We start from the raw sequence: 15,862 nt of genomic DNA, 5'->3' as shown, positions 1-15,862 counted from the left end.
AAGCCATGCGTCTAAATACATCGCGCAACCGGTAAATATCTTATATTTGATATATCTATTTTTCGGATGAGACACGAAAACATATTACTAATGACGTTGGTCGCGTAAGTTCTATTGCTATGCTTATCGTATGCTGCAGCAACGCGCTAAGCGAAGATCGCAGTACCCTTGCTTCTACATCTAAAATTAAGATATGCAGCATAAATAAACGTGTCAGACAGGCGCCGCGAACAAAAACATACAGGCTCGCCATGTAAAAAAAAAAAATCGCAGTCGACAGGACTCGAATCTGTGCGGGGAGACCCCAATGGATTTCTAGTCCATCGCCTTAACCGCTCGGCCACGACTGCAGCTGTCAACAGTGTGCATTCGGCTCGGAGAGCGTCGCGTTGCAAGCTCTTTCTGTTTTGTTTCCGAGCGTTGCCGTCGCACGTGCGGCCAACCTTTTCATTGTGCACGAGGTCACATCAACTGTATTGTTCGCGATGTAGCGCGCACGCAGTGAAGATACTGGCTGCGTGTTTGGCCAAACGCAGGGAAAGGAAAAAAAGAAAGAAACAAACAAGAGCACGACGCACATTCAAGAAGTAGCCATTGTAGCCGAGATATGCGTCCTTAAAAAAGTACCGCCAAATGAATTGGTATTAAATTTCACACTCACCCTAAGTACCCTCAACAGTTCAGGGCGACCTTAACTAAAACATCCGATGCATTTCCTGACAAATTTTCGAGATGAACATCTCGAAATTGGTGCTGGACTTACGATTTATGCTAACTGAAAACTACGTCACTACTGCTCGGCTTCAATTTCGCAGTTGCACCCGCCGTGGCGGCTTAGTGGCTACGGCGTCGCGCGGCTAAGGACGTGGTCGTGGGATCCAATGCCGGTCAGCGCTGCCGCATTTCGATGGGGGCGAAATGAACGTTAAACAGCATCAGGTGGTAAAAATTAATCTTCCACTCTGGCTGGCCCGGGCGGCCGCGCAGGATTCAGCTGGGTCCTCTGTACCTTATAAGTCATCTGCGCCGCGAACAGAGTCCGCGCTTCGTTGTGTTTTCGCGACTTAGTTCGTGTTGATACGAGTGGTATCACAAAGGACAATTCTCCCGCTGCTGCTGCGGCCACGTTGCCTCACTGCCGCGTTTTGCCAGCGAGTTTCCGCGGTCATCGAGTCAGGTGTGTTCAGGTTTGCTTGCGTGCGCGTGATACCATGTTCGTTAATTTAGTTAGTATGCCTGTGTTTACAAGTTTATACGGCCGATAAAACTACTATCCTTACTTCGTATAGCTGTCCACTAATTTGCTATCGCAATCGATGCTTCGCCTTTCGGGCGAATCTGCGACTTTTTTTTATTTCTGACGGGCACACAGCCATCGAGTTACTTTGCATGCGCCTAGGTAGATGGTTCTATTACGCTACGGACGTGTGCACCGGTTGCTCTTCGGCAAGATAGCTGAGGGGTGATTCCTGCGTTGCGGACTGCTGCCGTAGTGCCGGATCGGAATATGTCTATTCCAGTGTACGTGCTTCTTTATTCTTATAATAACCATTTATGCAAGCCCATCTGCATTCATGTATAAATAATGCATATTTACATGCGGAAAATAGTTTTTTTGCCACTTTATGATCAATCTAAAAAAATCGCGGAAAATCTTTTCCAAATAGGGCCCCCTGAACATTTTAAATCTGCAATAACAAAATCAACCCTGGGGTGGTGATGGGGTGGCATATTTGGCGAAATAAATTGGCCCTCAGAGGGTTAGAGGTGAAATGGAACGTTGGTTGTCGGAAACACATGAGAAAGAGAAGGCCCACCTAGAATATTTTGGAACCACATTAACTTATTCGGCAACAAGTATCGAACAATGCTACGACATATCCTAAACGGGGGTGCAAACAAACTGGATGGGGACGCGGTAATAAATTACACCCGGAAAGTAACAGCCGAATGATTTCACGGTAATGACGAGATTGATTCTGATAAAAAATAAAGAGCATGAAGGAGAGCCACACAGAAAAGTCTGAGAAACCTTAACTGGAAAAAAGCCAAAGATAAATGTCCTAACCTCAGAGCCACAGGGTTAGAGGAGGTTCCCGTTAGTCTGATCAATGAACTAGGATTAAAGAGTAAGGCAGCTGTGTCAAAAGCACTAGGATAAAGTTTACAAGACAGACGAATACCAGACAGTTGGCGACATGGTAGAATGAACTTAACTTATCAAGCTAAGAGAAAAAAAAGATACAATTCACTCATCTAGACCGTTGACCATTACATCGGTAATATGCAGGTTAGCAATGCGGGCAAATAAATTCAAACTGCAAGCATAGACAGAACATAATGGCATATTGGGAGAACAAATGGCTTCATGCGGAATCGGTAGGCTTCTGGATGATAACCTATTTGTCCTTACTCAGTGTATTCAAATATCCGAAGAAGAAACGAGGCCGTTATATGCGGCATTTTTAGACATTACCGGAGCGTATGTCAACGCTGACCGCAACAATTTTGGGATAATCTGGAAGAAGAAGGCCTAAGCAACTACTGTATAGAGCTACAGCTTCTGAAGTAGATTTGCCAAGAAAATACGATTTGCGTTGAATTTGAAGGGCTGAGGAGCGAGGAGAAAGTTTATGTCATCAATGAGTTAAGACAGGGGTGCCCTTTATCCTCGCTGCTGTTTATGATATACATGGTAAGGATAGAAAGGGCACTAGAAGTAATCGATATCGGATGTAATATATCATACAAACAGGCGGGCATAATTGTAGAGCAGTAGCTTCCAGGTTTGTGTTATGCGGACGAAATTGCGTTGCTTGCTAACAAGCAGGGTGATATGCATCAACTGGCTAATATTTGTGGACAGGAAGGCGAGAATTTAGGTCTGAAATTTTGCGTTAAAAATCAGATCTAATGGTATTCAATGAAACCGTTGAACAGACAGTGTCAATACAGAACTGGGAAATACAATGGGCAAAATGATTCATATACCTCGGTGTACACTCTAAAAAATTCCACGCTTAATCTCACGCTAAACTGTAAGTTTAAGCGTGACGCACATGTAAATGAGGCGCAGATGACGTTTCAAGCACCACGCGACCGAAAATAAGCGTGACATTCCTTCAGTTAAGCGTGAGGGCAAGACGGCCTGCCATGGTTCGGTCTTGTGCAAGCGTGAGCGAGCTGCGTACGCGTGAGAAACGCAGATCGCACGCTTCACATCCCGCGGAGCACTCGCGCGAGAACTCTCCATCACGCTTATAAAAATCCAAATAAGAAAGCCGTGATATATCATGGGGTCTGCGCGGAGCGTGGGCCAGGGACAACAACTATTTGCGTCTTCTCACTGCCCTGCGGTGAATTCGAAAATTTTCTTGGGTAGGTTGAAGGAGGCCATTGTGTTTTCGTGTCTGTGCTCGACCATTTTCGGTGTGGGTTTTCCGGCGGACTGCAATGAGCCACGTTCCTTCATTGTAGCACAGAGCTTCCGGTCTAAAGGTCAGAGTTGGGGTGTATCGCCATGTTCACTTTTACGTACATTCATGACTTACAACGCGGGTGGTGTATGCATACATTGTGCACTCTGCCAAGTTTACGAGAGTTTACGACAGAGAATCCACCACGGCCTCACGGCTACAGAGCAGCATTTTCATATGCATAATGGATATGTTGCGGCCCCTCACCTACTATTCACGGACGATTGAAATATACAGTTAAGAACATTAGTTATGGTTCGCGTGTATTAAATAGCGGCTAACTGCCAATTTGTCATGATTTCCGGTATGTGGTTTTATGATGCGTGGTGTAAAATTTGCCGTAATGGTACCTTTTACGCGAGCAGTATAGCGTTGATCGAAATCGAAAGCAGTCAGCCTCGTGCTTTTTTAGCAAGTTTTAATACCGGGCTGTTGAATTCCTCTTAATTTTTCAGCTTATTGTGTTGAAGTACCAAATTCTCCCGATTTCTGTTGTTTTTATTTTCTCTTTTGTTGCTCTCCCTGTGCCCGTTGCCATTTCGCCTCGGGCAAGGGTGGCGAGCTGGGAGTTGCCATTCTGCATTTTGCACCGCGCTTCTTCTCATGATTTAGAACTCTGATAGTGGCGCATCAATGTGGTATGCCGTCTATGTCGTGTAGTTGCCGTGTAGTGGCCGCGTTTGCCGCTCATAGTATACCGTTGCCTATAAAGTGAAAATTCATAATTTTATCAGCTATTTGTCGACTGACAGTGACCAGCATCTCCGAAGCGCTGCATGCGAGGTTGTAACCACACGTGCCACTTAATTTGCAACCTTAATTGCACTCTGAATTAGGATATCCATCTGGTGTAGATCCACATATATTATATTTTGGGCTTTAAAGTGAGAAAGTGTGACTGTGTTCAATGAACATGAATATACTCTGCCCATTGCAGCTCTCCATCTCCAGCTGCAAACACATCTATGTCCACAGTGAGAGCGCACGTGTGATAATTTCACGTAGAATGTGATTGTTGTCAAAATTTCCGTTATCATTGGGCCGAGACGTAAGAGGAAGCTTTAGCTCAGGTGCTCCTATCTAAATACATGTAAAAGGACAATTCGTTTTTCTCGACAACCACTGCACCAAATTTCACGAGGTTTGTTGCATTTAAAAGAAAAACTTGAAATTTAGTGACTTTTCGCTTCGAATTTTTTATTTAGGCCGTAGAGTTCTAATTAAAAATTGGCAAAATTTGCAATTTTTCAGAAAATGAAACTATCAAGTTTACAACTATGTAACTCAGCAACCGAAAATTATAATGCAGTTCTGTGAATTGCATCTAATAGAACATTCAAAGCGGACAAAATTGATATGTTACACATGAATATAAAAAAAATTGTAATATGGGAATTCAGCTTTTGCACAACTCTTGTAAACAACGTAACAAATTCACGTAAGATGTAAAATGAGATATCGAATTTGTCCGCTTTCATTGATCTAATGGATCCTGTTCACAGCACCACGATATCTGTTTTTGATGCAGAGCTATGAGTTTGTAAACTTCATGCTTCTATTTTCTTTTTCAAACTTTTGCATTTTTGAAAATTTTTTCAACAATCTTCAAGCCCTAAATTGACATTTTGCTTCCAACAGTCACTAGGATTTAACTTTCTCTCGCAAATGCAACAAATTTCATTAAAATCGGTCGAGGGGTTATCTCAGAAAAACGTTTTTGCGTTTTACATGCACTTGAATAGGCCGCGTCGGATTTGGGCCCCAGCTAAAGCTTCCTCATCAGCATAGCTACGTTTTTCTAGCTAATTCTTCCGTAGGTATTAAAATGTTTTGTCGAAAGCGTTGCCAGTTGTGTTTGAATTTTTTACTTTATTTTTATGAAGAGCATGTTGGAATAAAATCAGTTACAGCTATGTGTCTCACCTAAATGCGTTTTGCACATTGTTCTTTTGTTTTTCAGGTCCTATTTGAAAATTAATAAAGGTTTGAATGCAGGATTGATGAAAAATGAATAAAAATTTAAAAACTTTCTTTTGATCTTATCGAAAATAGTTAAATTCTCTGAGCCTTCATGCATCGCTTTAGAAGCATGCTTGCGACCCAGGCTTACAATGCATGCTCTCATTATTGCGGCGATTTGACCACCTTTCCTCTGTCGCTTAGCTACTTCTAAAAACTTCCAAACCAGAACATTTTAAGAGCAGTCAGTAGGAGAAATGTCAGAAGCATTGCGATCACTGTTAAAGCAGTGAAAAAGCAAGCTGTCTTCGTTAGCACATTTAGTCTAAAAGAAACATGTTTTCACCTATAAAGTATGATACTTTTGGTAATAAGAAATTTTCTATATTTTTTTCCAGATCGCACTAAGTGACCCTAAAAGACCGTTCATTGTCTGGGGGGAAACAAGTCTCCTCATCTGCGGCTGTGAGCATGCAGGAAAGCATGGATATCAGTAATGATACATCCCTACAAAAGGCACTATTGATGTGCGTATGCCTTTATGGTATGTAATATGTAACATATCCTGCTGCATATGGGCAATTTTTGTGCAACCAACTGAACGCCAAGAACAAGCAAAGAAATATCATGGGCGCAAACAAGTTTAAAACATTTTTTCACTGCAATGCGCATTTAAATCAAACTCATATAGAGACTTACGCTTTCTCGGCGATCTGAAATCACTTTAGCTCTGGAAGTTTTGTTTTTAAGCATCAACGTTTCATTGTATCATATTTCCTGGGAATGAATAATATGAATACAAGATTTACCTCAGGAAGAAATATGTGTGTAATACTTTTTCACAGCCTAGAATATTCGTCTTTCTTAGAGAAAGAGGCCAGTGAAAAAGAATTTGATCAGATGTTTTGGGATAACAATCGAAGAAAGAGAGCAATATCATGGTTATTTTAATGCGGGAAATTCTGTGCTGACGTGCCTATCCTACACTAGCCTTGCTATCTTCGAACGCGTGGCGCTGCAGAGCACGGTTGAGAGGGCATTCATCCTTTTGTGCACTGAGATACGGAGGGGCTTGTTTACGTTTTACATTCCTTGGCGTCGTTGAAATGTGCCAGGGCTTTGCCAAGCCCCTTCTTATTGGATTAGTTTCAGTGTCATTGGCGGGAGCGTCTTGCGCAATCTCTCTGAGCATACTCAGCTTCTACTTCTCCGGCATTCTGTCAATGTCTAGCGTCTTGGTTCGTCACAGTCTGCGCCATCGAAGCAGAAGTTAAAGAAGAGGAATGCGAATAGCTTGGTGAGCAAAGCTCGCTTCAGAGATGCGACCCAAGCGCCTAAGCCAACCATGACCGGTGTTTCTTCGTTGCTTCCAACGCATGCAGAGAAGGTGTGAGTGAAAGATGGGGCATGCTAAAACTTCTTAAACTTCGTAAAGTAGTGCCATGCTTTGAAGAATGCTGCCTCCTCCTCGCGCACTCTAGCCGAGGCCGACGCCGCACCGCTATTGACCTAATAGCATCACGTGGGCTCTCGTGCCGTGCATCAGCACCACTTTTGCTCGAGAAGCGTCTACGGAGTGGTGAGGAGCGCACGTTGGCACCGTTGCTACGCTCGAGCAGTGTAGGCGGCGCCACGGTCGAGGAGGGAGCGTGAAAGAGAGGAGAAACGAGGAGGAGTGAAGGCGGAGGAAAAGACTGTCGCTACTTTACGAAGTTTAAGGGGTCACTCCATCCCCCTTGCCACCTCAGAAACCCTCTCTAAGCGTGAAGATTGGTCACGCCATAATAAGTGTAAGAACTGGGCTCCTTTGTCACACTGATCTCGGGGCCGTGCGGATGTTGGCAGAGATGGAGTCTGGAGACGCAGGCGAGCACAGCCAACAGACTTTACTAAGAACAAACACAGAATAAAACACACTGAAAATGTTACTCAAAACATAACTGACAAAAATAAAACTCCACACTTGCGTAGCCTAAATATGTCCTTATTCTCCCCTACGTTCGTCCTTAGCGCGTTCCGCGCGAAAGTCCGGCAACCCTGGCCTATGGCTGCACGCTTACAAAAAGGAACGCTCTTACAAGGTTCCATTGTCGCACGTCACTCCAAGTCCGATGTGCGTCGGCTCTTGGTCACCGTCAGTGCTCCCGCCGACTCCGCAAGTTTTGCTTCCTTGCTATCGGCCGGCCAGCTCCTCCGTCTCGAATGCCGGCGTCACGAACTCTGTCGGTGGGCTTCTTCGATTTTCCACTTCTGGCTACCCGCGGGCTGCCAGAGCCAGCCAGAGCGTCTTCGTTTTTCTCGGGTTGCTCCGCCCACCGCGCTACGCACTTCCGCCGGGCGTTCGTTTTGCTCGCGCTGGACGGTTCTGGCTACCCGCGGGCTGCCAGAACCTGCCAGGACGATTTTGGTCTGGCTGCTCTCTGGAAGTTCTCTGGCTAGCAGACGACTAAAAGAGGCTATGGGCGCTCGCCGCCATCTTTACGGGGACTTCACGGATTTCAACGCGGGCGCTTGAGGACTTAAATTTATCTCGCTCAGCCAACTGTATACGGTCATCTCCGGATTTCCTTACTTCTAGCGTTATCTTTTTAGGTGCTAACGCTCCGTTCCGCATCGCGAAGCGGTGTGATGCGAGCCGTGGTGAACCGCTTGAAGCTTTTGTGTGTGTGTGTCCCCTGATTGCTTCTTCGCGCCGGTGAACAGTGCGCCGCGCTCTCATGCGTGCATGTTATCTGCATCGTGTTCCACGCAAGTTGTAGACGCTCATTCACACATTGCGGTACATCTTAGTTTCGTCTTTCTCTGGTGGCGTTCCTTTTCACATATTTCGTGTATGTATATCTCTCCTTTCTCTGCAGTTAGCGAAGGCTTTGCAGTTAGCCCGTGTTCGCTCCGTCTCTCCGTCGTATGCTTAGGTGGCAGCTCGAAACCGATATGTGTTCGAACTGCAGGCCGTTGATCTAAGAATACACTGATTGCACTCGGTACATTTAGACACACGTACATTGCATGGCTTATTGCTCTAATGATTGCGACCAATGTTGTTTTTCGTGTAAAACGTTTCGCTGGTCACAAGCGACGTGCATTTTCACGCGCCAGCCGCGTCCAGCTCCTTAAATGAGAAGCACCATCAGCCACAACAAACTTTCTGAAATCGAAGCCCAAGCAGGTCGGCGCGAAATTTTATGCGTATGAGACGTACCCGATAACCTGCTTTCTCATGTCTTGTGATGTACAGCGCCAACTCATCAATGTCGCCGGTGGGCGACGTGATCGCTGCGAACAGGGATCTTCCAGCTATCGCTTTCGAGTATACAATCACGATTTCGCGTCTTGTCATCTGCCGCGTCGGAGGCCACCTGTTGCGCTGCGCAAGGCGAGCTTGGCCCAGTACGCGTCCTGCGACGAGTCGCGCGAAATCGCGCGAAAGCGATCGTATTCCTGAATGCAACTATACATTTTCAAGGTGGCAACGCATAAATGGGCCGACTACGCCGAGCGCGCGTCGGCCTCGACGGGCGCTGCCATGCTGGTAGCATGTTTACATTTGGCCAGCTGTACCGGCGTTCGATTTTGCAAACTTCGGGCAGGTTCGGGTTGTCTTGGGATCCCAGCCCACGTGACTTCCTGTCAGAACCGGAACTAGCTGGCTGCCGTCTGGCTACCAGCGGGCTGCCAGAACTGCGAAAATCGAAGAGGCCCGGTGACGGATCACACCGACCTGCCTGGCTAGGTCTAACACCGCGCTCCACCGCTTCTTCTCCGAGTGCCGGCGAGAAGCCCCGGGACTATGGTCCATGCTGGTCTGCCCAAGAAGGGGGATCCTATTCCTGGAATGTCCGGCACTGCCGTGGGAGGCTGCAGCAGGTCCAGGGAGCCTCGCTAGAACGTCGCCGAGGTCGATGGCCACACCCTGGGTCGCCAGCGTCACGGGCCTGTCCGAACCTCCGTCGCTCCCGTAGCCAATGCGAAGCTGGCGCTCTAACCTTCTTGGTCCAGAGCCACGTCGATAATCCCCAGCTTGGCGCCGCTTCTCCTCCGATTACACCTCGAGTCAGGCGCCTCGAGGGCTCGTGCCGTTCCGATCGGTCGGTGCACATCGTGCTCTTCGTTTCTTTTTGTGTCCCTTGCCTCTTACATATGATATCCTTATCACATCTGCTAAGCGAGGAGTTGCTGGTCACTCCTAGCAGGCGTGATCGGTAAGCGTGGAGAAATATCAAGCTTAGATTAAGCGTGTAAAAAAGACTGCAAACGCACGCTTAGATAAGCGTGGATTTTTTTAGAGTCTATAGATAAACGAAGACGTTAGATATATAGAATCACAGGGGGAAACAATAAGAGTAAAGGGGAAGATAAATGCGGCCATAATGAAACACAGAACGCTATGTAAATACAATACGTATGAGGTGCTCGGGGTGTGCGTAAAGGTGTAATGTTTCCCCGACTTACACTGGGAAATACGGTTGTTTGCCTGAAGTCGGTGGCACAGTTAGGACTCGATAGCAACAAAAGGTCACCGAGATGCATCGTATTGGGCGCTAACGGGAAGACTAGAACTGAAACCGTGTGGGCTGGGCAAGTTTTGAAGTGAGGGAAGCTAACAGTAAAACTATGAAGAACGACGGAGAAATATGGAAGAGAGTGATGGGCTGGGAGAGTGTTCAGATGTTTTTACAGGAAGAACATTGATTTACAGTGGAGAAAAAGAACTAGGAAGCTTACCAGAAACTGTGCAATCGGTATAGTGAGCAACGTGGCAACAAAAACGTTAAACGCCTGTCAAAGAGGCTGAGACAATCTCCTGGGTGGCGGCCACGGAAAAGAAGCTGGCTATAAGTAACTAGAGTAACTACCTAAGAGGTAAAAACGAAATCAGGAAAGAACAATTTATGATAACTTAAAGGCAAGCTGTTTCCTTTTCGAAACAAGATCAGGATGCCTTAGAACGCCTAGCTATAAAGCGAGGAACATCAAGGAAGAAGCATGTACTTGCTGCGGTAAACCTAGGGAAACGATGCGGTAAACCTAGGGAACATGTTTTATTAGAATGTGAAGATTACCCAGTTGTCGATTTAGGCTCCACTGGCCTCCTTGAAGTTCTTTGGTTCAGGGATAGCAGGGGGAAAGTAAACATTTCTGCAACAAAGATTTATAAAAGGCGATTGGAGGTTTGGTGACAGAAAAGTAGGGAGACTACAAACAACGGAGGCATACAAAAACAATGTCCCCAATAATACATATAGTGAAGAAACCTTGATGCAGGGAATTTTTCGTTCGTAAAAAAAATAAGATATGTAACAAATTAGCCAAAATAAAGAAAAAGACCTTGGTGACCCAACCCACCACCCCTTCTCAAAGGGGCTCTCATAGCATTCATCCATCCATCCATCAATCCATACATCTATCAGGAGTGCTGGCATGTCGTGGCAGCGGACCCGATGGAAGTATTTGGCAGCTACCCGGGCGCAGAAAAGACTGCGAAGCGATTGGTTTCAGGCAACAGGCGACCGCTGGTAGTGTTATCACTGTCTGATTACATAGTCTCCATGCAGGGCTAACTTTGTTCTTTACTGCGCACGCTGCAGGATGAATAGTAGATCTGCCAACCTGTCGTTCTTAAGCGATAACAAAATATGAAAACAAAAAAAGCGCGTTCAACATCCAGATAAAATATCAAGATCCACTGCAAAATGCCCCGTTCCGATACCTATCTCTCACTTTCTTCTTTTTTTTTTTGATTGAGTACACCACAGCGATGGCTGGCACGTGCCAACAACGCCCATAGTAGGAATATCATGGTACGTGGCGGACGCCATTTCTATCAGCTGATCAATTCTTTGAAAATCATAAACCGAAGGCAGCAGTCACTTGAGAAAGCGCAACGCGCATGTCCGTTGCATTCTTTCCTCAAAAAGGGGCGGAAATACAATAAATACTTGGAACGAGAGCTAAACACGGTAATTCTGTACGTGGCACCGCAACTGCTTAGCCATGTCCGTAGAGCTGCTGCTTAAGGGAATACTCTTCTTCGTGAACTTGCTGTACTGGTTCTTCGGAGGCACGACCGTGCTAATGGGCGTCTACCTCTTCATGGTGAAGGTGCGCATCCTGCACCGCTACGTCGATCTCGCCTTCGATCCAGCCGTGTTCTTCATCGTCGTCGGCTGCCTCGTCTTCGTCATAGCCGGACTCGGCTGCGTCGGAGCACTGCGCGAGAACACGCGCTTCCTCTGTCTGTACGGCTTCTGCCTGTCTGGTATCGTGGTCGCAGCCTTCTTCGTGGCCGTGCTGACCGTTGTGTGGCCCACGCTGGGCCCGTCGAACAGCTCGCTGCGTCTCGAGAACGTTCTGCAGCGTGCAATAATCATCTACAGGGACGACCCGGACATGGAAGACCTCATCAACACACTCCAGTTGTCTCTGCGCTGCTGTGGCATCACCTCCCGGGGCTACCTGGACTGGCAGCACAACGCCTACTTCAACTGCTCCCAGTGGAACCCGAGCCGTGAGCGCTGTGGCGTGCCCTATTCCTGCTGCAGGGACCGGGGCAGCTTGCCCAACGTGATGTGCGGCTACGGTGTTACGGACACGTCAAAGAGGTCGCCTGCCTCGATCGAGCGCGCGATATACACTCAAGGCTGCTTGCAGGCGTTGGCCACCTTGGTGAGGGAAAACTCCATGTTGGTCAGCCTGGTGTCGGCGCTAACCGTGGGGTCGCTCACTTTGGGCATCGTCGGCGCCTGGCTCCTCGTGAAATCTATTGCTGAGGCGAGACGAGTCATTATGCGCCAGATCATAGCTACGCCTCATGCACGAACGTCTTGCCTGCAGTCGATACTGTGAATCGAGCTGATGGCCGCTCTTGGAAGCGATAATTCTATAGGCAGCCCAATGCGCGACTCGCATTTTAACATAATGAACCTATTTCAACGCTTTTAACTCCTTTTATGTTCGCAACTTTATGCCGTATACATTCCTGTCAGCTTATTTTAACTTCGTCTGCACAGACTAATGTTTTAATGCACGCGCAATAAAAATTGGCTTTTATTGCCCGTCCGTTGTTTCTTGTGTTTCTTCATTGTAGTACTTTTGCTCAAATTAGCCGTCGTCCTTGCACGATCTCGTTCGATAAAATGACCTTGATGTAGCCCAGAATACTGTACTACTAGGTATCTATGCCTCACTGGTGTCGTCTTCTAGCACACCCCATGTTGCTAAACCAACATGCCAATATATCCTGTTTTTTTTTTGTCTGACAGAGTACTGTGCCTTATTAGAAGTAAAATTGTTCACGACTCTAGTTATTAAATAATTGGTACCCATCGTGACGGCAAACCGCTGTCCATGCGAATGTTTTATTTTTACTTTTTGCACCACAAACTTGGTGGTGCATTTTTGTTTATGTTGCACGCTTTGTCACAAGCACTGTCTCGAGAGACGCTTCATGTTGCACCTAATTCCGCATGCGTCGTTTGTCTAATTGTCTAAAAAATTGTGCAGTATTTCACGAGCACCGGTTTCTGCCGCTCCTTCTAGTATCTCTTTCAGAGACACGCTAGCCCACGACCACCAGCGAAACAATCGAGGGCTGGTGTAAACTTCTTTGACACGCCGGATGACACACGGCCATTGACAAGTAATTGAATGACTGCCGTGTCATTGTCCTTGTGCACAGCACTCCTTCATTCTGAATTCGACACCCTACCCGCCGTGGTTTCTCAGTGGCTATGGTGTTAGGCTGCTGAGCACGAGGTCGCGGGATCGAATCCCGGCCACGGCGGCCGCATTTCGGTGGGGGCGAAATGCGAAAACACCCGTGTACTTAGATTTAGGAGCACGTTAAAGAACCCCAGGTGGTCAAAATTTCCGGAGTCCTCCACTACGGCGTGCCTCATAATCAGAAAGTGGTTTTGGCACGTAAAACCACATAAAAAAAAAATTCGACACCCTCGCCGCTAACACACCTTCGCTTATTGCCGCACCCACCCGCCTTACGCCCTCTCCCCTTTAGAAGGACCCCCACACCCATATACTGTGGCAAGAAAAGCCTATGTCGCCTTGAAACTTATCGTTCACTTATCGAAACGTTGGTTCCTGCTTTCACCTTGTTCTCATTTTGCTCATCGTCTTGAATTTCGATCTCCCGCCTTCCCCGTGTTTGATCTGGATTTAGTAAGTGTAGTGTTAGCGCCTGCACTCTGTTAAGTTTGGGTATGGTGGCGAGGAGATGCGGCGCCCCAGGTAGAAGTGTGTTATTTCACTGTACGCAATGAGCGCGCCCCGGTTGTCCTCTAGCTCGACGAGATTGGGTTGCCCGGGCACGGCGCGGTCGGTAAGCGTGCACGCTGCGTCTTGGGCGATCTCGTTGAGGTTGGGCGGGACGCCCGCACGACCGAGATGAGCGGGCAACCAGATGACAGTGTGGTGCTTGAAGGTGCTCAGATCCGCGCTACGGAGGACGCGTAACTCTCGGTCGGAGACGACGCCCCGTTCGAAGGCTTTGATGGCCGGTCTGCAGTAACTGTAGATCACTCCCCGTTTGCCGTCGAGCACGGCCAAGGCTATGGCTACTTGCTCCGCCACCTCTGGGTCTCGGGTGAGGATCGTGGCAGAATTGAGGGTCCGTTGCATGGAATAGACTTGCGACCGCGGTGAAGGCTTGGTTTTTCCTGTAGGCGTCGGCACCACGAACGTAACATCGGCCGCTTTCATTTCAAAGCACTGGAGAAGGGCGGTGGCCCGGGCAAGGCGCTTGCCTCTGTTGTGGTCAGGATGCACGCTCTGCGGAATAGGTTTGATCGTGATGAAGTATCTGATGTCGCGGGGAACCGGCTTGAACTTCGGTGGACCCCTGGTCGTCGAAGAGCAGCCGAGCTCGCGCAAAATGTGGCAGCCCACCTTGGTGGTCATCAGTCGGACCACCTGCGTTCGCTCCTGAGCCTCGGCGATCCCTTCTAGCGTGTCCTAGACGTAGCAGGTTTTCTTTGAGGCCGTGGTGATAGTTCGCCACTCTGCGTACGAGGCGTATGGCGTTCTCCGTCTTGGTCGTGAACTTCTGCACCGTTTGTGTTGGCTCCCCGGGACTCGATGATCATACCTAGAACCCTGAGGGGGTCTACCTTGGGGATGGTTTGGCCATTCCTGGTGCGGAGGGTGATGTTGCGTTCAGCCGGGGGCTTCCACCTTCTGGCCTTCGCGCCCCGGCGTTTGGGCACGTACAGCAACAGTTCCGACTTGGTGGGGGAGCACTTGCGACCAGCGTGTTTGAGGTAGGACTCGGCGGTTTCGACGGCCTCCTGTAGGGCGGATTCGATGAAGCCATCCGACCCTGCGGAGCACCAGATGGTTATGTCGTCTGCGTAAATGGCGTGGTTTAGCATGTCGATCTTCGAGAATCGTTGGGGGAGCCCGATCATCACGAGATCGAAAAGCGTCGGCGAGAGGAATGATCTCTGCGCGCACCATCCTTTACTAAGGGCTCAGTATAAAAGTTGATCCTCTCTCTCTCTCTGGGGTTCAGTCCATGGGGGTCACGTCATATCCCTGGGACCGGCTGTCCGAGCTCGACTGCTTCCGACACAAGGTCTCCTGCGTGTAGGACCTTGCACCGGGTGAGGAGCGGATAAAGTCATACAACCGAGGCCCGAGCCCGAGGTCGGTGATCGCCTTCAGGATGGACGAGTGCGCGATGTTATCAAATGCCTTTTCCAAATCGAGGCCGAATATGGCACGGGTGTCCCGAGTGTTTCCTCCGTCAAGAATCTGATACTTTAGGAGTAACATGGCGTCTTGTGTAGATAACCCGGGTCGGAAGCCAATCGAGTGTTGCGAGAGGCTAAGTTTTCCTCGAAGTATCAACCGATCCTGTTGAGGACGACGTGTTCGGCCACCTTACCCACGCATGACGTGAGCGAGATGGGGTGGAGGCGATCTAGACTAGGCGCCTTGCCCAGTTTGGGAATGGAGATCGCCTGGCAAGTTTCCCAGCGTCGGGTAGTTCGCCTTTCTTCCACACTTCGTTGATGATGTCGGTGAGGTAACTGACGAAGGGGTCATCCAGGTCGCGCAGGAGCTTGTTGGTGATGCCATTGGGACCAGTGCGGAGCGCCCATTGATTTCATGGAGAGCTTGGCGTACCTCGTCGGTGGAAAAGTATATTTGCCACACAACAATAATCATCTGTCTTGCCCGCATTTCCTTTCTCGAAAACGCTGCGCTCGTTATTTTCCTGTCGAGAACGCTCTGTCTTGCTGATAACGCGCATGCCGTTCGTGACTCTGAAGTACCGGGCTCGCAGCGTTAAAGAAAATGCAGGCAAGACGGGTGACGATTATCGTTGTGTGCCAAATACACAGCCCAGAGGGTGCAACTGTTTTTAGTGTTTGGGTTGTATTTTGTCCCCAAACAATAATCGTCATCTGTCC

The 15,862-nt window shown here is 48.2% G+C and overlaps 1 protein-coding gene and 1 non-coding gene across 2 annotated transcripts; one reads left to right on the top strand and one right to left on the bottom strand.

The window, feature by feature from the left end:
- Window positions 1–268: 268 nt before the first annotated feature.
- On the bottom strand, window positions 269–350 carry TRNAS-AGA (transfer RNA serine (anticodon AGA)). Its single transcript has one exon. It is a non-coding gene; the product is annotated as a tRNA-Ser (tRNA).
- A 10,170-nt stretch (window positions 351–10,520) lies between these two features.
- Window positions 10,521–12,490, top strand: LOC135896195 (tetraspanin-33-like). Its single transcript, XM_065424564.2, has one exon. The coding sequence runs from the start codon at window positions 11,430–11,432 to the stop codon at window positions 12,279–12,281; it is 852 nt and encodes a 283-aa protein (XP_065280636.2). The 5' UTR covers window positions 10,521–11,429; the 3' UTR covers window positions 12,282–12,490.
- Window positions 12,491–15,862: the final 3,372 nt, after the last annotated feature.

This window comes from Dermacentor albipictus, unplaced genomic scaffold (genome assembly GCF_038994185.2).
Source record: "Dermacentor albipictus isolate Rhodes 1998 colony unplaced genomic scaffold, USDA_Dalb.pri_finalv2 scaffold_21, whole genome shotgun sequence".
NCBI classification, from domain to species: Eukaryota; Metazoa; Arthropoda; class Arachnida; order Ixodida; family Ixodidae; genus Dermacentor; species Dermacentor albipictus.
This window is presented reverse-complemented; position numbering and strand designations above follow the sequence as displayed.

What these genes read in the sequence shown, in the direction of transcription:
- LOC135896195 (XM_065424564.2), top strand. Translation starts at nt 11,430, where the DNA reads ATGTCCGTAGAGCTGCTGCTTAAGGGAATACTCTTCTTCGTGAACTTG.